Genomic DNA, 23,429 nt, shown 5'->3' with positions numbered 1-23,429 from the left:
TTTTTCTATTTTTTAGGTGAAACTATCATATATTTATATATTTATTTTTCAGAAAAAAAAATCTATCCTAATATGGAATATGGACTCTAGGTACCCACATCGATCTTGAAAAAGAACAAAGCTAGAAGATATATATTTTCTGATTTCAAAGCATATAAAGCTACAATAATTGAAACAGTGTAGTACTATTCTAAAGGCAGATATATAAACCATTGGAGTTAAATAAAAGCCTAGAGCTAAATTCTTCCCTATATTGTCGTTATTTTTGACAAGGTTTCCACGAACATTTGGTGGTAGAAATAATAATCTTTTAACTAAATATTGTTGAAAAATAATAATTACGTGGAAAAGAATAAAATTGGACCCTTACCTAATCCCATATACAAATATTAACTCAAAATAGATAAAAGACCTAAATATAAATCTTAAGACTATAAACTTTTAGGAGAAAATCTGGGTCATAAAACCTCACAACATTGAAATTAGCAGTGATTTCTTGGTTATGATTTCAATGGCACAGGCAACAGAAGAGTATACAAACTCCCTAAAAAATAAAAAACATATTGTATATCCAAAGACAATGTAAACAGAGTTAACAGTTACTAATAGAATGGGATAAAATATTTCCAAATGCTATATCTGAAGGTATATTAATATTCCAACTAGAAATCCTAAAAATTAACAACAATAAAGGCAAACAATACAATTTAGAGATAGGTAACAGACTAACATAAATAATGAATCTCCACAGATAACCAATCTTAGTTGTCTGTTGGATGGAAAATCTTATTTCTCTAGTTCTGATGTGTGTTACCTATTTCTTCTTTGTAGTTAATCTCTTTGAGTATTTTCTCAATTGCTGGTTTTGAAGACATAAATTCCTTCAGTTTCTGTTTGTCATGGAAGCTTCTTATTTCTCCATCTAATTTGATAGAAAGTTTTGCTGGGTAGGAAATTTTTGGCTGGAAGTTGTTTTCTTTCAAAATTGGGAATATGTTACTCCAAGCCCTTCTGGCTCTCATAACTTGGTTTGGGAAGTCTGGAGTGATTCTAATTGGTTTGCCTCTGAATGTCACTTGGCCCTTTGCTTTTGTTGCCTTTAAGATTCTCTGCTTGGCTTCCACATTGGTCATTTTGACAATTATGTGGCATGGGGATCCTCTTCTCCGATCCTGTCTAAAGGGAGTTCTATAAGTTTCCTGGACCTGCGTATCGACCTCTTGCTCTATGTCTGGAAAATTTTCTGCTATTACTTCCTTGAAGAGATTGTTGATCCCTTTGGTTTCACTTTCTTTTCCCTCCTCTATTCCAATTATTCTTAGGTTAGCTCTCTTAAAATGGGCCCATATTTCTTCAATATCAGATTCCTGCTGTCGGATATTTTTTCCTAGATTAGAAACTATGCGTTCATTTTTGGAATGATCATCTTCTAAGAGCGAGATTCTGTTCTCCATGTGTTCTAATCGGTTGTTTGTGCTTTGAATTGAGGCCTTTACTTCATTAATTGCATCCTTTATCTCTTTTTGGCTCTCTCTGAGTTCTTTTCGAAGCACCTCTATTATTTCTACAGTTATTTTCCTGATTTGATCTTCTAGAAATCTCTGATTTTCTGTTTTATCGGGTTCTGATGTTGTGGGGTTGTGAGCATTAATTGCTCCAGTATTATTCCTCTTTCCCATGATTTTGGAAGTTTGTGCCTTCTCTGGGTTCTTCCCTTGGGTCACTATGACTTCACTTAAGGTGCTCTGGATCTCGAGTCAGTAGTATCTCAGACCCCACTACTCCTTTACTGGGTTTTATCACAGAGTCTCCGACCCAGAGAGTCGATAGAGGCTGCTTTAGACCGTGGGGGGTGCCAGGTTGCACGTTCTCCTTTGGTGTGATATCACTGCCACCGCCCCTCTCCCACTGGGTCAAGTCCCAGTGAGTACAGTACTGGGATTTCTCCACTGTGGCCCGCAATTTGACTCACTGTTCTTGAGTACGCAGATGTAGCTGTAGTGAATTCATTGCTGCTGCCGCCGGTGGCAATATGGCGCCGCTGCTACGCCCTCGGCTGTTGGGCTGGCGTTTTTTTTTTTTTTCCTTGGTTTTGATTTCCACTCTGAATCCCTGCAGCGTGTGCTGAGCTCAGACACTGGGAGCTTTAGATGTCCTCTGCGCCAAGAAATCCCGCCTGGCTGTTCTGCAGCGGCTCCCCTCGGCTTGCTGTGGCCGTCCCGTGAATTCGCCAGCAGTATGGCGCTGCTGCCGCGTCTGCCGCGTCCTCGGGTGTGAGGATCTCCTCTGTGGCTCTGTTCTCAGTCTGCTTTCTCTCTGGAGCCTGGTGATTTTTTTTGTTTTTCTGGTGATGTTGTTTTCTGGCTTTGAATGGCGCTGATTTTGTGGTAATGGATATTTGTTGTTAGCGGGGCTCTTAAGCCCCGCTTTTCTCGGTCGCCATCTTCCCGGAAGTCCCCAGAAGTCTCTTATTAAGTAAATTTAGAAAATCAAACATTTATTCTTTGGACACTATGTTAGTAATTTACTTGAATTTACTTGGCAATGAAAATGCATACCATACAATGTGCCAACAAAGAATGGGTCACTTAATATATCGCATTATGAGAGTAGTGTTTGCTAAAAGGGAGAAAAAACTTAGAAAGTGGTGGCAGAGCAGCCTTTTATTGTCCAGTTAACCTCCATATCCTCTGGTTTCATCAGCCAGCTACAGATCAAAAGTATTTGGAGCTGAGTAAGGTGAGGCAAGCCTATAATTGCAGTACTCAGGAGGCTGAAACACGAAGATCACAGATTCAAGGCTAGTACAAGATCGCTTAAGGAGACCCCTTTTCAATATAAAAATAAAAAGTAGCTCAGTGATAGAGCACCCCTAAGTTCAATGCTCAGTACCACAAAAGAAATATTTGGGGGGGGATGCCTCTGTGCTGAACAGGTGCAGATTTTTTCTTGTTATAATTTCCTCAACTACGGCAACTATTACACAGCATGGACACTATTAAGTATTATAAGTAATCTGGAGATGATTTAAAGTGCTGGGAGGATATGGGTAATATACAATTTTATAAATACAAGTACAATTTTATAAAGACGTGAGACTGATCCTGGAACCTGTTCCTCATGGATACTAAGAGTTGACCCCATATATTACCAAATTCTGACCAGTGGGCTCTGAAGTTCAACTGCTCAGCTACCTCTACTACCCGGCTGCCTGATGAGGAGCACCAAGAACCTTCGTGGATGCTGCTCTCTCCTTGCAGAAAGCTTCCTGAGACAGGTACCCATATTCCCTCTGGGATCCACCGCCTCGTCTAATGGCAGAGCCAGTTCCTCGAAGCCTGATTTTGCTTTTCCCACTCCACTTCCCATGTGGTCTTGCCTGAGCACACTGCTTAAGAAGTTTATTAAATCTTGCTTCCAGAGGGGCAGGCTGTCCCATTTCATTTGTCACTATTTAACAGTGGATACAAAACAGGCTGAGTGAACTAAATGTGCAAGACTTCAGGTTTTAACCTCAAAATGAGACCTGAGACATTTCATTTATTTCTTAATAGTGACTAATCACAGGATCAGAGAGTGACTTATCTACACCCACAGATATTCCTTCTTAGCTCCTTCATTCATTCACTCCCACATGTCTATGAAACTGATGTTGGGTCCTGGAAACATAGAAATGAATTCAGTAAAGTCTCAGCCTTCACAGAAGTGTGGGGCCAACACAGTTACCATTTGCTCCTTTTCCAGGCTGTAATGATAACCAGAGTGAAGAGAAGGCAGTGATCAGATTCCATACAGGTTGGCAAGATGCCCCTGTGTTTAAAGGGGCACCTGAAAATACTACTTACTCTTTAGCATAGGAAACAGGGAGCCACTTATCATTTTTTAGCACTTTGGATTTTAGCAACATGATTGTATAATGTATTTATTATTTTTAGAAGAAAAAAAATTTCTTACTTTTTTGCATTGTAAATTTAACATCATGTTAGGGTATAGAGTGTTAGATAGATGCATGTACTTAGTTCTTGGTGCCTTTCCCACTGAGTCCTTCCTCCTTTCCATCCCTCACTCATGTATTTAATATGGAATTAATAGTTTTATACATATTCACAGAATTATTATTATTATTATTATTATTATTATTATTATTATTATTATTATTATTTGGTGGTACTGGGATTCCTGAAAACTCTTCTACCTCCGGGCTACACTTCCAGATACCTAGTTTTTATATTTTTATTTGGAATCAGGGTCTTTTAAGCCAGCAAGGCTGGCTTTGAACCTGCGTGATCCTCCTGTCTCTGCCTACCAAGGGCAGGGATTACAAGCGTGCACCACCACTCCTGGCCATAGCATTAATTTTATGATTATGCTTTTTATAACTTCATCTTTCTTCTCTAATCCCACTAGTCACTCCCATCAAATCCCTGTTGTTCTAGCTGATGTTATTTCCAAATATCTCTCTAGCTTCCACATGTAAGAGAAAACATATATCTACTCCATTTTTTGAGACTGGCTGTATTCACTTAGTAGGATATTCTCAAGTTCCACCCATTTTCCTGCAGAATCCAAGATTTTGTTCTTCTTTATGGCTGAGTAAATTTACACTGTGTGTATATGCAGTCTTGAGATCGATTCATCAGTTGATAGTACTTAGGTTGGTCCCACAGATTGGCTATTGTTAATTTTGCTGCTAGCAATGTGGAAATGCAAATATTCTGATTTTATTACCTTTGAGAAGATGCCCACTCTGGATCATATGGTAGTAACATTCCAAAACCTTCTGAGAAATCTCCTCAGTGATCTCTATAGCAGATTACTACACTACTTTACAGTCCCACTGACAGTTCTAGGGTTCCTAGTTCTACACAACTCGCCAACATTTATTTCTACTTGTGTTTTGATGATTTAATTCTCACTGGAATTAGGTGAAATATCAGTGTTTTAATATTATTGTTCTGATTGCTAAAGATGTTGGTTATTTTTTCCTACATTTGTTAGAAATTCCTTATTATTTTAAAATCTAATTCTTTAAAAAATCTGTTTAGTTGTGTTGTCCACTGTTTGATTGGACTTTGGGGTGTTTTTTGGGGGGTGCCAAACATTTAAGCTCTTTGTAACTGCTGGATTTTTATAGGTGAGAAAATAAGGCGACCTGAGAGGATGGGAGGGGGGAAGAGGGAAATTCTCTAATGCATATGATGTACTTTAACAAACATACCAAAGTCAATCACTAAGCCAAGCATAAGAAGGAGGGAGGGAAGGGAATGTGGCAGGAATTGGGGAATTGGGTAAGAGCTAATTGGGTGATGTGTGCATGTATGTCTCCACCATCTTGTATCCCATTAAGATGTATGATTACAATGCACCAATAAAAAATTTTAAAAAACAATAAAAAAGACTAGATTAAACAGGTACCTTCATGTCTTTCTGTACTTGCTTCCTTCCCTGATTTGCATCCCTTCTGGATGTCCTATAGTGTCTGCATGTTCTACAGTGTCATTTTCAAAGCACTTTTCAACTCTTGTATCTGAGTCTTTTATGAAAGCACCCAACTAACTAAGAGAACTGTGTTTATCTCAAAGTATGTGTCCTGCAGTACATTTCTCATATATTCTGGATAAAGGCCATGGCATTAATATCAATTCTTGTCTTTATTCTTTACTGATCTAGTAAATCTTTGGAACCTGATGCAGTTCTGTCCTCACAGTTACTGTACACCTTCTTTAGGCTAGTCATCTTGAATGCTTTTGTTTCTATATCACTGGAACTGGTAGGCATCAATACATGGATAATAATTATTTACATAAATGATGCAGAATTTAGGGTCCTTCCTGTCTAGGCTGTGTGTGGATACTGTGTGATGAGGTTTTACCTGTGATATGTATGTTAAGTGGGATTCACTAAAAGCAGAAACTTATCTAGGGTTCTTCCAAGGAAAGAATAATGAAATAACTCTCTTAGGGTAAATCTGGAATAATTAGAGGAAAGAAGTGTGGGTTGTAGAAGTAGCTAAGTCAATATTTGGTTTCATTGAATTCTGCCCTTATGGATTCCTAGGAATCCCTAGAGTATGAGTAGCACCCCAGCCCTATCTCTGTTAAAGGCAAAATAGCTAAGTATTTGTACTCCTACTTAGTTAGCAATGCTACAAGATCCTTGAGTGATTGGAAAAAGAGTCCAATATGACAAAAAAAACTCGAAGTGTAAGACATGGGTGAAAAAAATTCCCTCCTGAATAGTGCTGATGGGCAGTGTGAGCAACCTATATGGTGTACACACACCTACTTGAGGATGACTGACCTTTGGGACAATAGGTATGTGGGTACAGTATCATTTTACTGACCACAATACCAGACTTCAATACCAATACAGACCACAATACCAGACTTAGCACTACCACATTATACTACAATGTGGTAGTGCTAAAACACAATGGTATTGTACAAAACAGACGCATAGACCAATGGAACAGAAGACTCAGAAACAAAGCCACATTTAGATGACCAGTTGATCTTTGAAATATGTGCCAAAGACATGCATTGGAGAAAGGATAGCCTTTCCACCTAATGCTGCTGCGAAAAATGGCTATTTCTGTGGGAAACTTCTTCCTGAATTAGAATTTCCAGGGATGCACCAGGCAAAGTATATCATAAATTTTGTCATGCTGTGAGTATTGAGAGCTACTGATTTTAGAGGCTATTTCTTTATTTTGATTGACTGATGAGCCTGTCACTCACATATTAAAACAGATATTTTCCAAAATAGCTAATATATGATCAGACTGTGCAACTTACGGAGATAAATGAAATAATAAACAAGAAAGAAAGACAGGTCAATCACAATGTTGTTATTGGAGAATATTGACATTAGCCCAAATTTGTGATGAGGACAGCAGGTCAGGATTGTGGGATAAAGATTAACAAGGGTGGTAGCTTCTAAACCTAGGCATGATGAGTGAGTCACAAGTTGGGAGAAGAGCAGGCATAAAAGCACATGAGCTGAGTTCAAGAAGTTCTCTGTGTGATAAGATCATGGGTACAAGGACTAGGCCCAGTAAAGATGCATGTGGTAGAAGGGGAAGGTGGAAGGTGACACCTTAGCAAGGACGGTCTGCACCCTAGGAAGCAGTGCTGAGTCACTGTGGGATTTCAACACTTAGAAATAAGCTGACTAATGTGAGGAGAGTGGGGAGGGTCAAGGGTTATGGGCCAGTGGTCCCAAGAGGGGTCCATGTGAATAAAGGGGAGCAGACAGAAGAGACAGGTATTCATGAGGCAGAGGGAGCACCCCTGAACTGTACCTGACAACCATCAGCCTCAGAGCAAAGTTTTCCCAGATTTTGTGAATATGTGATTCCAGTATTTAATTGTTACTACAGAATACATTGCAATCAGCAAAGACACTCTTGTGGTTACTTAACAATAGCAGGGACAGGCAAGGTACATTGCATACAGAGATCAGGCCTTGACTGTCATCAGAAGTATAACCATTGTAATGTGCCACATGCCTAGCACATACTCTGCTGTGAAATGCCATCTTTCAGAATAAGAGTTGCAAAAACTTCACTGCCCACATCAAGAACAGCACCCTGGCTTTAGCTTTGAATCAGGCCTCATCACTCCTTCAGAAAGATGCCCACAGGAACTGAGGGCTCAAAGGGCCATTAGGTACACACTGGAGAAACAGGCAAGGAGAAATTAAATGACTTGCTAAGTTTTATTATTGGAAACTGAGAGGTCAGGTCCTTTGTGAAATTCAGACACTTTTTGCATTTATTAATGAATAGAATGTTTCAAATTCATTTGATATAATTGAAGACACATGGTGAAATGGAGAAAAGTTGGAGATATGATTTCTGAGCATTTTCTCTTCATTTGCATTAAGCCTAACCCATGGGGCACTGGGCAAGCTGGACCAGGGGACTGCAGTGGTCACAGCAAGGCAGAGTGTATGACAGAAGGAAGCAGGAATCTGCCACAGCCCTGAAACCACTTAGGGTGAGATATGAGAATACTGTTTAAAGAAAATACTATGTAAACTTTCGGCAGGACCAATTCTGTTCAATACAACCTGAATATAATCTTGAACTTCCCCATAATTGCTGTCAACACCTAGTGTTCTCATTGAGCATATGTAACTTCTTTGCAAGCTGCAAGAAGTTTATTGTCTTCTAGATGTCTTTAGGACTATGCTTCAGAGTGAACCTCACAGGGTATTGAATTGAGTGCTCTGTATCTCCTAAAACCTGACTAGAGGTAATTACTGTCACTTTATGGATCAGGAAACTGAGGTTCAGAGAAGATGAGCAGTTAGCCCAGCTGGTGAGGTGCAGAGCCAGGCTTGGATATGAATACTGCCCATCGGGAAAGCTTCCCATTTTCCCTCTCCATCAGGGGTTGGTAAACTGCTGGTGCAGTCCAATCCACCCTGTGTTTTGTAAATAAAGATTTATTGGAACACAGCCACCACACCCATTCATTCATGCAGTGCCTTCTGCTACTTTTGCTCTTACACATCAGTTTTTCAGCACTCTTCATGTGGCTCGCAAAGCCTAGAATGTTTGCTCTCAGCCCTTTAGCAGACGTTCTCTGCTTCCCTACATCAATATAAACATTGAGAAAACTCAAGTACCATTTCTTGAACAGAGAAAACACGTTCATTTCCTCTCCTCTTTTTTCAATACATTTTTTTTTTTTTGGTGGTACTGGGGTTCCTGGAAGCCCGTCTATCTCCGGGTTACACTCCCAGACCTATTTTTATTTTTGGAAACAGGGTCTCCTAAGCCAGCGTGGCTGGCTTCAAACCTGCGCGATCCTCCTGTCTCTGCCTCCCAAGCGTGGGGATTACAAGCGTGCGCCACCACGCCTGGCCTTTTTTTCAATACATTTAACATCACTCAGCAGAATGTGCTACACACATGGATTCTGGGCTCTGGCAAAGCCACAAAGTGAACCACCTTGAGTTTCTAGAATAATCCGTAATTTTAAAGACCTCGTTATGAAGAAATCAGTGGTCATCAGTCTCTGGTTCAGTAATTGTCCCTGCCAAGTGACTCATCAGTGTTCACCCTAACCTTTCTGTTTTCTCTGGATGAGACCATTTCTTTCCACATTCTACCCCCAGGTGAATTCTGGCCTCTAGGAGATTATCCTTTGAACATCTGAAAACTTGGGTCTTCTTAGCCCTTGAATCCTCTCCAGGTATAATCTTTCCAATTTTTTGGATGCTGAGAGTCTTCAGTCATTTTTTTTTTTTTTTTTTTTTGTGGAAGAAACATTTCTGGGAAGAAAAATGGTCCAGATTGCAAACCTCTCTCCCGCACGAGCCATTTTTAAGCTGGACCGTGTTGCTATCTGTCTTCACCAAAACAGCCTCTTCTTGTCCTCATAAAGATAAATCACTTCAATGGGCACCACTGAATGGGGTAAATTAAACTTTTTTTTGCAAGTGCTCACCGCCCATTAGTGTGCAGCATTATGGTTTTCCCAGAAGCCCTCTGCCACCTGAAAATCACCTTCTAGCTCAACCTTAGACAGAGCCCACAGTGACCTCTGGCACCCTAACCCACAGACTTTATTCTTTAGGCTCTATAGAAGTGTGATTTAAAACTTGCCAACAGTCTTATAATTTGGTTAAGGATTTGTTGTTTAATTCTATAGATGAGAGGTGGGAACCTAAGAGTCTTTGACATGGAACATATTATTCATTATTACAGTTCAAAACACTGTGTTAAGTACTGTGACCTGTAATACAAATAAGGAATAAACCCTGGTCTACAAGGTATTATAATCTAGATGGGACAAGGGGTACACCAATAACTAAGTTAATTAATTTAATTCCTGGCAAGAAAAATAACAAGAATCACTCTAGGACATGGATGGCACTTGGAAGGCTCAGAAGGGAGCTTGATGCTACTGAGATTCATGATCCTCACACATGTGCATTACCTGGAGGGCTGTAAAACCCTGATTTCTGGATACCACTCCTAGGGCTTCGGATTCAGTGGGTCTAGGGTGGGCCAGCCAAGTTTCAATTCTATCAAGTTTCCAGATGGTGTTATATAATCAAGGGATGCCTTGCCAAAGATATTTTCATAGGAAAAAACTGAGCAAATAAGATCACCTAATTAAGGGGATGGGAAAGGGGAGGAAGGAAATTCTCTAATGCACGTGATGTACTTTAACAAACATTCCATTGTCAATCACTAAGCCAAACATGAGAAGGAGGGAGAAGGAGGGAATGGGGTAGGAACTAGGAAAAGACTAATTGAGTGATGTGTGCATGTGTGTTTCCACCATCTTGCATCCCATTAAGATGTATGAATACAATGCACCAATAAAACATTTTTAAAAACCTCTGACATACGTAATTTCTTTCTGGGAGGGAAGGGGATAGATATTTGTTGGATATTTTGTATGCATGTCAGATACTTTGTATACAATACTTTATTTAGATTTCAAAACAATTTTTTGAGTTCTATATTATTACTACTACTTTAGAATGAATAAAATAAGACCAAGGAAGGGAAAATGGCTTTGCTAAATAGCCACCATGTACCATAAAGGGTTATCTAATTTACAACTTCATAAATTCCACCTTACTAGTATTCCTAGTTTACAGAAAGTAAAGATAAGTCTTGGAGAACCTGATTATCTTAAGAAAGATCATGGTTCCAAGAAAATATAGTCTGGATTCAAAATCTAGTGGCTGAACAGCTATACTGCAACTAGAACCCAGCATTTGTTGAAAGCTTCTTGTGTTGTTCCCTACCTCCCAAGAATTGTTGTTCCCTCTTCTCTCTCCATTTCTTGCTGGTCCCTTCAGCTCTTTTTCATGCAGGTAACTCCCATTCATCCTCCAAGTCTCAGCAAAAATGCAGATTTCTCTAACATAATTCTTCCTTACCTCAACTAGAGAAGGAGTAATGACTACTTTGTGGGTATCACAACATATTTTAATGAATTTCATTGCTTATTCCCAGATCCTCTTGTAACTCATCATTAGTTACAGGGAAAAAAATCAAAATTCTTATCTTTGCCACCCACCATCTGACCCAGCCTGACTTTCAACTATACCTTGAAGCCATACCACGTTTCTCTGACTGGAGGAGGCCACCACACTTCTACAACCACAGCTCTGCTCCCTCACTTGCTCACACTGTTTCTCCCAAAATGGCCTCTCTCCATGCAGGAGCCCAAGTCCTAGGACTCAGTATTTATGGAATGAACAGCTGGGCTTCTGCTCTACTACTGACATCCCTCATTCTCCTGGCTGATACCAATTTGTATCCCATCTGCTAACCTAGGTCAAGAGCTCACTTAGTCCTGGGCTCCCAGTGGCATCCAGTCCCTTGCCAAAAGTCCTCGCTTCAGAAACATTAGTTGAATGAATGGATGAATGATGGTGGATAAAGGTTGTGCATATAAAAGCAGGACCAGAGAAGTGATTAGACTAAAGACACATGGAGGCTCAGGAGGTCTTGGAATAAGATGCAGGAATACATTTCTTTTAATTTTTCATAATTCTATTGGTGCATTGCTTTGTGTGTTTCCCACCACACCCCACCTCACTGTCCCTTTTCTCCCTCCCATTCATCTTAGTGGGATCAGTGCTGATACTGTCATATATGAACATAACATTGAGTGCTGTTTCATTCCTTGATCCTCCTTTCTCACCTCCCCATATCCCTCCTCATTCCCTTTCACTAATATATCTTGGAATAAAATGCAAGAGTGCATTTAAATGAACAATGAAACCAGACATCACCAGCAGCATTCTTAAGTCTATTCTTTAACCCAGTCTTCTCAGTAACCTAAAGTGTTCTTTCCTATGTAGTACAAATATCATGTGGAAATCCCACATTATAGTAACATACATTATTACAAATAATAAATATGTGCTGAAAAAAATCCCTCCAGCACCATGCCACCAGCATATCCCGTACATTACTCGAGTAATAGGCCAATACCAATAGCAAGTTGAAGAGTCTAAGAGCTTTTTTTTCCCTTGATGGGTATGCAAAGTACAGGCTATACCTCAAAAGTTTACCTCTATTGATTTGTGCCAGCACATCTCTGAAATGCCTTCTACAGGTTTTTTTTTTTTTTAAAAAAAAAAAGGTAGCCAGGTGTGGTGGCATACACTTGTAATCTCCATGCTTGGGAGGTGGAGACAGGAGGATAGCACAGGTTCAAAGCCAGCCATGCTGGCTTAAGAGACCCTGTTTCCAAATAAAAAAGGGTCTGGGAGTGTAGCCCGGAGGAAGAAGGGCTTCCAGGAACCCCAGTACCACCAAAAAGAAAAATGGTAAAGCTCTGATATTTTCCAAAGAGGATAAGTTAATGATGACTGTGAATGCCTTGACTTAAATTGTACACAAGAAACATTAACACAAACTTAACACCATTAATTGTAAGAGTGATAGAAGCTACTTCGCAAAGACATAAGGAAAGTTTGTCTCTTATAACTATTTTGTCTTTACAAACAAAACAATGACATCTTTTACTGAGATCATTTTCCTTGACATCCAGACTAACAACCTGCCTTCTCATAGCCAGTGCCAAAGGAAACTTGGAAGTGAGGTAGACAAAGCTAGTCTTTGGCTCCACTAGCCTCTGTTTTGTGCTTCATTCCTGAGAGATGTTCTTTTATCCCTCCCCCAGGGCCAGATACCCACATAGTCTGTTAGTCTGTTCTCTCAACAAACCAACCTTAGAATGAAAGGTTCTGAGCAGGGGTTGGTGGCCCATACCTATAACCCCAGCATGTGGGAGTCTTGAAATAGGAGATTCACAAGCTCCAGGCTAGCTTCAACAACCTAGGCAGACTCTTAGCATCTTTGAAAGACCTGCTTGCAAAATAAAAAATAAAAAAGGCTGGGGATATAGCTCAGAGGGAAAATGTTCCTTGTTTCAATATCCAGTACCCCCCAAAATTATACTTTTTTTCAAATTAAAGTGCAAGATACTTAGAGGAACTCAAGGGATTTTTAACTATGTGTTCTTGTCTTAAGCTAGAGTAGTAATTTTTAAGCAAAAAAGGCATATCCCCCACATTCCATAAGAAATCATCATTTCCATACAAAGGTACTACTGTGCACTTAGAAGTGAAAGGTGAGTGTGTGTGTGTGTGTGTGTGTGTGTGTGTGTGTGTGTGTGTGTTTTACTGGGCATTCTACCTGGGGCATTCTACCCCCAAACTATATCCCCAGCCCTATATATTTTGAAACAGGGTCTCACTGAGTTATAAAGGGCCTCACTAAGTAGCTGAGGCTGTGCATGAATCTGGATCCTCCTGTTTTAGCCTCTCAAATGCTGAGATTACAAGCACAAGCCACCATGCCTGACTATGAAAGGTGATTCTTAAGTCATTACCTCCTTGATGTAGCTTTGTTGTTTCTATCCAGCTTCCCTCCTATTCTCCATCTCTGCAGACTCAGACCCATAAGCTTGTACTCCTCTTAGACTTCACTGTATATATTTGCTAGGCCTTTGGTTTTAAGCAACAAGCATCCTCTCCAAACCATCTTAATAAGAAAGGGATTCATGTAACCCAAACACCAAAGGTAAAGATTGAAAAGACCTTATGGTTGAGTAACACTTAAATATTATTAATAATCTCACCATCACATTTGTATCTTCTCCTATTAGCATTGGTCTTTATCTTCCATTCCTATGTTAAGGGACATAGTTTTATAGTTCTCAGTTTGAGGCTTCAGTTCTATTGCAAATCAGGTCAGAGCTGTCTGGCCAAAGGCATTGATCAGTCAGTGTAGATCACAGGCTCATTTATTTGGCCTGCCATTCTGTCTAAACATATGCAATTTGAAAATTGTCATCTCTGTGACCATCTCTTAAGAAACTCATGGACCTCTGAAATTCTGTTTCTTCACCTATTAAATGAGAGGAGGGTTCTAAAACTCTCTCAACTTTATTTAAACTGATTCTATTTTAAAATCACTACATTGTTTTTGGTATTTTAATCAATATTTCTCTTTCTCTTTTACATGTCCTACCTTCTACCAGAAGGTCAAATTACAGTGGGAGACAAGGCTGATTTCTTTGTCGTAACTCTTAGGCTCTCTAAATGGGAAAAAGGGGCCACAACTGTTTTGTTTTCTTAAAAGATTAACCTATCCATGACCAAATTTAACCACAATTTGTGCCACATGATGTAAGATGGCCACAATTTCAAAATTTGTCAAGCATCCCAAATTTAGCATTTTGCTTGAACAACAACAACAAAAAAGGCAGCAGACTAAAGGGAAAGTCAGCTGGAAATTTTCCTTTACCCTATTACCAAAGGCATGAAACAATGCTTGTGTAATTGATTCCAATTTAGCTGTAGTCCAGGTTTAAAGTAGTTCATGTGTGGTGATGTTCCAGTTTATTCATCTATTTCCCGAACACCCATTTTTCCTCTAACCCTTATCAAATATTATTTCAGTGAAATGCTTTCCCATCTGCCACCGAAATCCACCAGTCTGTCATTTCCACATTTCCATTGTTGTTACAGTTTGTAACTGTTACAGTTTGGGAAACTCTTCCCAGGGACCTATGTTAGGCTCCCGGAAACTGTTTCCTTAACCGTGGGTCCTTGTTCAGAATTAGGATAGATATATACTAGTCCAAACTCCTGATGAAGATTTAACTGAGTTTATTATTATAAAGATAGAAATACAGGTTGTAACTATTATGGCACCATTAGAAAGAGGGAAATCTAGAGCTTAGAGTAAAGCACTATGCCACAGAGTGACATAGTGGGATGATCCAAAACAAAGTCACCAGAGTTCAAAATATAAAACAGCTGTTTATAGATATAATGTCCCCCATCTTGCTCTACCATGTAATCCTATGACCTAGGTGTGAGTCTGCCCCTTAACTCCGTACAGACCTCATTTGTTATACTTAGGAGAATTTCTGGCCTGGCAAGAAACCTTCCTGCCTAACTGTAGGTTTAAGCCTAGGTTTCTTTATTATGACCAGAATGATTCACAAGGTCAAGGGCCACATGGTATCTGCTCCCTTTTCACAAAGGTCAATGCCCTCCTCCCATACTCTTGGGGAATTCTTATGCAAACCTGTTTTTAGAATGTGAAAGTCCTAGGTCCCAACTCCTCTATCCCTTACTAATTACTTTTAGTGAAGGTACTCTGCATTACAGCAGCTGCTTGTGTGCCTGGCAATAACCAGGCCCTAACTGCTTTTCTTTTTTACAGATCAGATCTGAACTACACTTTCTGTAAACCAGTTTTTGAAATATATATTAATGACCAAAACTTCTTTTTCAAATCTTTTTAGGCCATTTCCTAATACTGGTACATTGTCATGATCTTTGGCTATGCCCACATCTCTCATTAGACTATTAGTTCACAGAAGGCAAGGACCACACTTTACTCATATTCATTTAGTATCAAGTCTGTGGTATCCATGATACTGTGATACTTGGTCTTTTAGGATTCAACTAGTTATCTGTGATCTTGGGCAAGTTGTCAGTCTTTTCTCCATCTCTTTATCTTTAAAATGGCATCATATACTTACTCTATTAGGTTGGAGGAATGTCAAAGTGCTGGCACAGAATTCAACACATAGCAGATGTGCATATGTGGCTTTGTTTTATTTTGGAGTTCCCAAACAACACCAAGAATGGTGGAATAACTGGCAATATGGGAGATTATTTGCAATCCTAGGGTGAAATCCCAGCTCAGCCATATACCAACCACTTGAACTAATTTATTAATGTTTCAAAGCCCCAGTTTCTGTGTGTACAAAGTAGAGTTAACTATAGTATCTACCTTAAAGATTTGAGTGGATACAGACAGAAGACATATATAAAAGCATTTATCACTGTATTGGGCATGTGGTAGATACCTTATAAAGGGTAGCACTTGTTTTTCTCATCTGTAATGGAGAATGAAAAGATCAGCAGCAAGATTATAAGTCACTTGGATACCTCTGTGTGTTCCCTGGTCTTTTTTTGCTCTACATATTCTGTTGAAGATAAATCTACATTGATAGAGACAATAGTTAATTGTCTTCTTCTGAGCTAGATTTGTTCTGGGGCAGCAAATTACCATATTCTTTTTTTGAGGTTTCCAATGGGACATGTCTGTTCTAATTTAATAAATCTCTTTGTGAACACTCAGGCCCTAACAGCATGGGGAGAGAGGTCTGTGGAATATGGGTATCTATACACATTCATTTGAAATCTTGCCAACCAAACTTCCACAGTTAATCCTATCTTAGAGATTCTGTATGGGAAAAAATAATTAATATGCAGCCTCATAAATATTGTTTGACCTTTACTCGCTTCTGACTTTGTATTATTTACAGTGTTCTTTCAGCAGCTAACATATGGAGCAAATGGAGCCACTCCTTTTCCACATCTCCCTCCCTGCCATTCCCAGTTAATCAGTCCATTTCCTCCCTTGCGGTTCCAACTGAAGCAGGAAAATGGGACATTAACCTAATGGGAGTTAGTGCTTTAGAAGAATGCACTCCAGGCTTGGACTGAGAATATACGTAAAGGGGACAAGGAGAATTCTGTTTCTGAACAGGAAAACAATGGTCTTTCTCTCGCCCACAGGTAATGCAGGTGGTGAAGGAGCAGGTTATGAGAGCACTGACAACCAAGCCTAGCTCCCTGGACCAGTTCAAGAGCAAACTGCAGAACCTGAGCTACACTGAGATCCTGAAAATCCGCCAGTCTGAGAGGATGAACCAGGAAGATTTCCAGTCTCGCCCAATTCTGTAAGTTCCCCACTTTTGACCTTTTCCTCAAGGCTCTGGCACACCCTTTCTAGAATGAATGCCCATCACCCACCTGGGCTCATTTGGGAGGCCAACAGAAGAATGTCCACAAGATCTCCATTTCAACAGAGGGGTCTCAGAAACGCCTAGGGGAAGAGCTGGGGAGGCTAAGCCAAAATGCTGGGAGAACTGATCTACACCAGGAGCTACCCCAGTTACTAGCAGTCCTCCAGAGATTTATACCTAAAACATTCTGTACCTTTTCCAACATTTGGAACAAATATGTTTGCCTATAAGACTATATTTAACACAGGTGCCCTTTGAAGGGTAAGACCGATGCTCTGACCCAGCCAGACTATGGACCACTGATAATTCAAGCAACACGAACCCCAAAGTAGCAGGACTGTGAGCAAATGAAGTGAGAGCTTCCAAGGTGAAGAGACCCACCCTCGCCCTGCCAGGTGGCAAGGGTCGACATCAGGGCATCTTGTATCTCCCTGTGTTTGTAAGCCTGCAGGCTCACAGTGGGAGGCAATGGGCCCCTTTTTATAGGACATTGCAGCAACTTGCAACCTGTAAACATTTTTCATGTATCTCCATTTTTTAAATGTTCTGAACTTCTAACTTGAGAACTGCTTTGCTTGCTTCATTTCTTCTCAGACCTGGCCTTTTTATCTTGCCATGCCCCTTTCTAAGAGCTTAGTTAGTTTTGTTGCCCTCATGTTTCACTGAAAAAAAAAATAGAGGAAAGAGCAGGAAAAAGGAAATGTGCTTGACATTAATTTTCATTCTGTCCTAAGAAAACTAGCAGTTTCTTCTGAACTTTGTATGGAATCAACTCTTAACATGAGTGTAATTCTAAAGCCCATCTTTAGCCCACCCTTGCCCTCTCTGTTTCTAATTCTTCCTTTCTGCCCCACATACATTCTTTATCATTCTTTGACCTTTTTTAATGTGCAGCCATTTGCCGCTTCCTATGATATTCCCTATTTCCCATCTCTATGAGGTGGGCAGATTTGGCCCACACGCAAAGACTCAGGTTTGACCTGAGAAGTGAGGGCCCTGTTCACGGCAGAGGATCCAAGACATGCACTCAGGCCTGCTGATCCCTCGCTGCTATTTCACCTACCCCATTAAAGCCCCTCTGCCATGTGCCAGATGAAATGAGGTTAAGAAAGCACCATAAGGTAACATATAGTATATCTTTGTTTTCAGATCCTAAGATGCATAGTTAGAAACTGCAGCATAGAGCTACAGACTTGAGTGAGCATGAAGTCAGTCAGCAGGGGATGGAAAATGCTTCCAAGGGGCTTTAGGTGTCATCGTGGTAAATCCAAGTCACACTCATGCTGTGTACTAGCCACCTTTGACAGAGGCAAGGCTGCAGGGGTGCTGAAATACCAAGGAGAAAGCACTTGGGATGAGTGACTGGCTCCTTAAAGATGCAATTTGTCGACTGCAAGGAGGAATAATGGTACCTTGGCTCATCCAGTGCCTATACTCCTGAGGTACCACATTTCATAACCTCTGTTTCAGCATATGTGCAAACACAGGTACATTTTATTATGCTTTTGAAAATAATTACTAAAACCTAAATGGATACTTGGTGAGTCACTCCAGTGAGACCCAAGTGATTCTATATGAATATCACTGCAACTGAAGCCAAGTGAGTTCATGTTTGACCGTGACTCTGTTCCAAGGAAGAGCCTTAGCTGGATGTCCAGGAGGAGCACTTTGCTCCTGCTTTGCCTTCATACCTTCAGACTCCTAGGATCTGCCTGTTGCATTCCAAAAGTCTTTTTTCTTTTCCTTTTTATAAGAAGCTCTTATAAAAAAGCTCTTATATTTAAAAAAGCTCTTATATTTAAAAAAAGCTCTTATATTTACTATGTAAGGGAAAGCAGTACAAATAGAAAGAAAATCTGTCTGGTAGGATTGCAAGTGTAAGGTCAGCATGCAATAACTTAGCAAGACCCTATTTAAAAATAAACTATTTAAAAATAAATCTGGGTATATTTCACTGGTAGAGTTCCCCTGAAACTCTTTGAGTTCATTCCCACAGAGAGAGGAAGGAGGGAAAGAGATGAAGAAGGAAAAAGGGAAGGAAGGAAGGAAGAGAGGGAGGAGGGAGAGAGATAAATCTGTCTTCATGGAGTTTTTGCATCATCGCTTGGCTATAAAGCACCAGGATCCCACTGTAGTTCTTGGTATATATAGCTACAGCAAATTCAAAAAAAAACTTGTAAGAAGCTGTAGCACTGACGCAGAACGTCCAAGGACCAAGCCGGGCAGGGCAAGATGGTGCACAATTGTAATCCCAGCATTCAGGAGGCAGAGACCAGAGGATCGCAGTTCATGGACAGCCTCAGCTACTTAGCAAGGCACTTCACAACTCAGTGAGATCCTGTTTCAAAAATTTAAAAAAGACTTTAAAAATAGGAATGGGGGTATAACTCAGAAGGAGAATGCCCTGGATTCCATCCCTGGTACTGCAAAAAAAAAAGTCCAAGGGCCAGCCTGATCATTATCCCAGCCCTTGGAGTCAGCAAGAAGGATCCAGGATATATTTTGTCTATTCAAGTGATCTATTCTTTAGTGATTTCTTTTGTCTATTACAGAGATCTTACAGATAGAAATTCATTTTGGAGTTGGGTGAAGTCTAAATGCTGCCAAAATGGTTCATATAATAAACCCAACTGACCTAAGAGAAAGGGGTAGATTGTATATGTCTGTCTGTCTTTATTCCCTTAACAGATAAATATTGAGAAACTCCTCCATGTCAGGCCCCATCCAAGGTACTAGAGTCAGATAGAGACTCAGGCACTTGTCCTCTGCTGCCCTAAGCTTTAAAAGCTGAGGGTGGAGGTGGACAAGGGGAAGGTGATTACAGACTTCCCCGTGTTCAGTTACAGGAACCACAGGTGGGTTGCTGCAAAGTATAGTGTGGAAACCTGATGGCCATTAGGCTGGCTGTCCTGCCTCAGTAGGCCCCCACTCTACCTTCTACCCCCAGAACTCTCTTCTGTGCTTAGCTGCCTCTGTGTTGTCACACAGCACAATGGCAAACTTCAGCTCCATGCAAACCCCTTCAGCCTTATGCCCTATTGTTTCGAAAACAGTATGTCTCCTAAGAAGAAAAATGTAAACTTTTTGATAACAAATATTTGGGGGATGATATTGAGTGGATTGAAGAAGGTTTGTTTTTTAGTTCTTAGTTCTTGACTAATTGTTTCAAGTATGAGATATTTCTTTTTTCCTATTTAGTTTGACTTAACAAGAAAGATAAGTTCATTCACACAATTAACCCAACTTAGTGGATATAAAAAGCTTAAATGGTCTGAAAATAGACTGTTTAACACTATGCTGGAAAGAGGGGATGTACAAAGACAAATACCAGGAAAGCAGGGAAGTAAATGTGTTGAACTTGGACCAGGAGAGCTAATAGTCCTGAGGTCATATTTCAATATTATCATTTATAGTTGTATTTTAGGCAATTTAAATATTCTATTCTAAGCCAGTTTTTATCATTTCTCAAACTAAATGTAACAAAGTGTCCATATCATTGGATTTTTATGAGGATTCATCAGAGTGGTTTATGAAAAGCATTTAGCACATACCCAGCACATAATATCCACTCAAGGAAATAATTGCTCTTATTATTAAAAAACAACTCATAATTTAGCAAATAGTGATACTGTTGACATGCAAGTGGTAAAACTGACACTGTGTTTGCAAATGCCTCACATTGTCTCAGAAAGTACAGTAGAAATAGATGATAAAGAAATAGTAAAAACAGAGCCAGAAATAAGGCTGGTACTTATGTTCCCAATCTGTATCCTCCTAAAGACTGCCCATGTGTTTCACTTGAAGCTTTATCCTATCTAATGTCAGGAATAGAGTCTGGCCAGGTACACACTGTTCAGCGTTCAAACAGTAGCCTAACACATGCCACATACTGTTCTATGTGTTACAAGAGAAGACACCATCCTTGTCCCCATGGTGATTTCAATTAGGAGAAACAGACAATATGCATGTAAATCACATGATAGAATGTTAAGAGAGAATGCATGTAATGGGGATATAAAGCAGGATAAGGGGAATGGAATGGAGAATCTAGCTTTAAGGAGAGTTTAGATTTGATTAATTTGGTCATAAAGATAAATAAGGGATTCAGGAGCAGGCCATATGGGTAAATGGGAGAAGTCAATTCTAGGCAGAGACACCTATCAGTGCAAAGACTCTGCAATCAGATCAAATCTCTTTGGTGAATACAAAGAAAGTCAGTATAGATGAATCAGAATAAGTGAGGAGGGAAGCACAACAGGAGGTGAAGCCAGTAAGGCAGTTGGGGGCCTGATCACATATTATTGGAAGCTACTGAAAGAGTCCACCAGAAGACTGACATAATATCCTTCATTGGTTACAGACTGTAAGGGAGACTAATTTAAAAGCAGAAAAATCAGCCATTCATGGTGGCGCACGCTTGTAATCCCAGTACTTGGAAGATTGAGACAGGAGGATAGCACAGGTTCAAAACCATCCTCAGCTACTGATTGAGGCTCTCATCAACTTAGTGAGACCCTGTTTCCAAGTAAAGTCTAAAATAGGTCTGGGAGTATAGCCTGGAGGTAGAAAAGCCCCTGGTTTTCACCCTCATTACCACAAAAATAAATAAATAAATAAATAAATAAATAAATAAATAAATGCAGGAAAATCATTAAGGAGCTATTTCAGTTGGGCATGGTGGCACACACTTGTAACTCTGGTATTTGTGAGGCTGAAACAGGAGGATCACAGGTTTAAGACTACATCAGCAATTTAGTGAAACACTCCACAACTTAGTGAGAACCTGTTTTAAGATAAAAAGTAAGATAGGGCTGGGGGGGTATAGCTTAGAGGTAGAATGCCCATGGGTTCAAGGTTCAAACCCCAGTACCACAGAAAGAAGCACCATTACCACAGGAGGAAAATGAAGGAGAAGGAGAAGAAGCTATTTCAATGATCTAAGGAGAAGTTATTAGAATCGTTAGGAAAGATTAGATATATTTTGAAGATAAAGGCTATGTTATCTCCTGATTAATTAGATATAGGTATAAGAAAGAGTCAAAGATGAGCTCAAGATTTTGGACTGCACAAACTAAAGACATGAGTGGAGCAGATTTGGACAGAAGATAAGGAATTCAGTGCTGCATGTGTCCATCTATGAGATATCCAAATAGGCAGTCAGAAAATGAATTTCAAGTTCATCAGAAAGGTCTATATTGGAAATACAAACTTACAAGTTGCCGATGTAAAGTGGGTATTCAAAGCTATGAGTCTGTTACATAATGAACAAAAGAGACTCAAGTACTAAGCCCTGAGTCCTTCTAGTATCAAGATAAAACAGATCAACTTCTATGTAATTGATACCATCAATCAACTCAAAGTCTCCACAGAATGCTTCTAGATCCAGGATCCACAAACTATGGCTCTTGGGCCAAGCTTCCCCACTGCCTGTTTTTGTCAACAAAGTTTAATTACAATACAGCCATGCTTATTTCTTTATTGACCATATGGCCCATACATTTTAAAGGAATTACTGCTGGACCATTTCATCTAAAAGCTTGCCAACCTGTGTTCCAATTGAATGGTGAGTAGTAGTTCAGTAGGTGAGTCTTTGACTGAGGAAGGAATCTTACCAGTCCAATGGTGCTGTCTAACTCTGTGTATTGGTTTGGCCTTTTTAGTTCTGGACTTGGAATTGTAGTCCAGAAACAGTGCTACATTTTTAATTCTTCTTCATATACCCTTTTGTTCACTCCTTCCTATAACTTTTCTTCCCCTTTTAATTTATAAATCCTTTGGATAGAATTAGAGGAATATTTATCAAACAAAGCCACTGAACCCATAACCCCAGCCTCATTGACCCCACACCAAGAATTTTAAAGCCCAGCTGACCACAGTACGTGGATTACCTGGGAGGTCAGCTTTGTGTAAGTCACATAAGCTCATTACAGGGATTACTTACGTTTACTTACTCTGTGAGTTTTATAGTCACTGAATACATTTGCAAGAAAACAGAAAGAAATTTTATGAAAAAGAAAAGGTATCTCATTTTCCTCATTGTTCGATCATGTTTTGGAGGCTTTAGGGGGTTCTTAACAAAAAGAGATAACTCTTTTAGAAACAGATTCACTTCTCTACCCCCTGAAGATGGCCCCATCATGTTGAGCATATCTAGATCTTACACCAAAAGGCATAATACATCAGTTAAAATAACTTGGATTTCCTTCTCTTCTCTCTACATCTTCTTCCTTTCCTTCTCTTCTCTCTATATCTTCTTCCTCTCCATTTTAATAACAAAACCCTACCCTAGCAAAACTATTATTTAAAATCATATCTATAACCTTAGAATTGACGAAACTCAAAAATGTTTTCTTCTGTATTTTCTCCATCTTTGAGTCCCATCTCTTCCTGTCTACCTAATTGCCTGGACTTAGTCTGTAGCAGTAATTTATTGCTGTGTGTGACTGCCCGGACATTTCTTTACCTTCTTCTTCATTCAGTGCAGGTATCATCAAAGCTGCAATTTTCTGAGTCCATTTTACAAAAGCTTAGCATTGATGATAAATAGTTTTAGTAATCTGAAAGCCTGAGATGAAACACTAAAAGACCTTTGCTGGCTAGTCTGTATTATTAGGG

General features: G+C 39.7%; 1 protein-coding gene across 2 annotated transcripts in view; it reads left to right on the top strand.

The window, feature by feature from the left end:
- ELMO1 (engulfment and cell motility 1) overlaps positions 1-23,429 on the top strand; it is a gene marked incomplete at both ends in the record, with an annotated part of 563,076 nt that overhangs the window by 482,806 nt on the left and 56,841 nt on the right. For both annotated transcript variants that reach the window (XM_080701947.1, XM_080701948.1), the window contains one exon: positions 16,585-16,748. In XM_080701947.1, coding sequence (XP_080558073.1) covers positions 16,585-16,748 — 164 coding nt within the window. The remainder of the gene's footprint in view (positions 1-16,584; positions 16,749-23,429) is intronic.

The sequence above is a fragment of the Muscardinus avellanarius genome, assembly GCF_963383645.1.
Source record: "Muscardinus avellanarius genome assembly, chromosome: 9".
In the NCBI taxonomy this organism is placed as follows: Eukaryota; Metazoa; Chordata; class Mammalia; order Rodentia; family Gliridae; genus Muscardinus; species Muscardinus avellanarius.
This window is presented reverse-complemented; position numbering and strand designations above follow the sequence as displayed.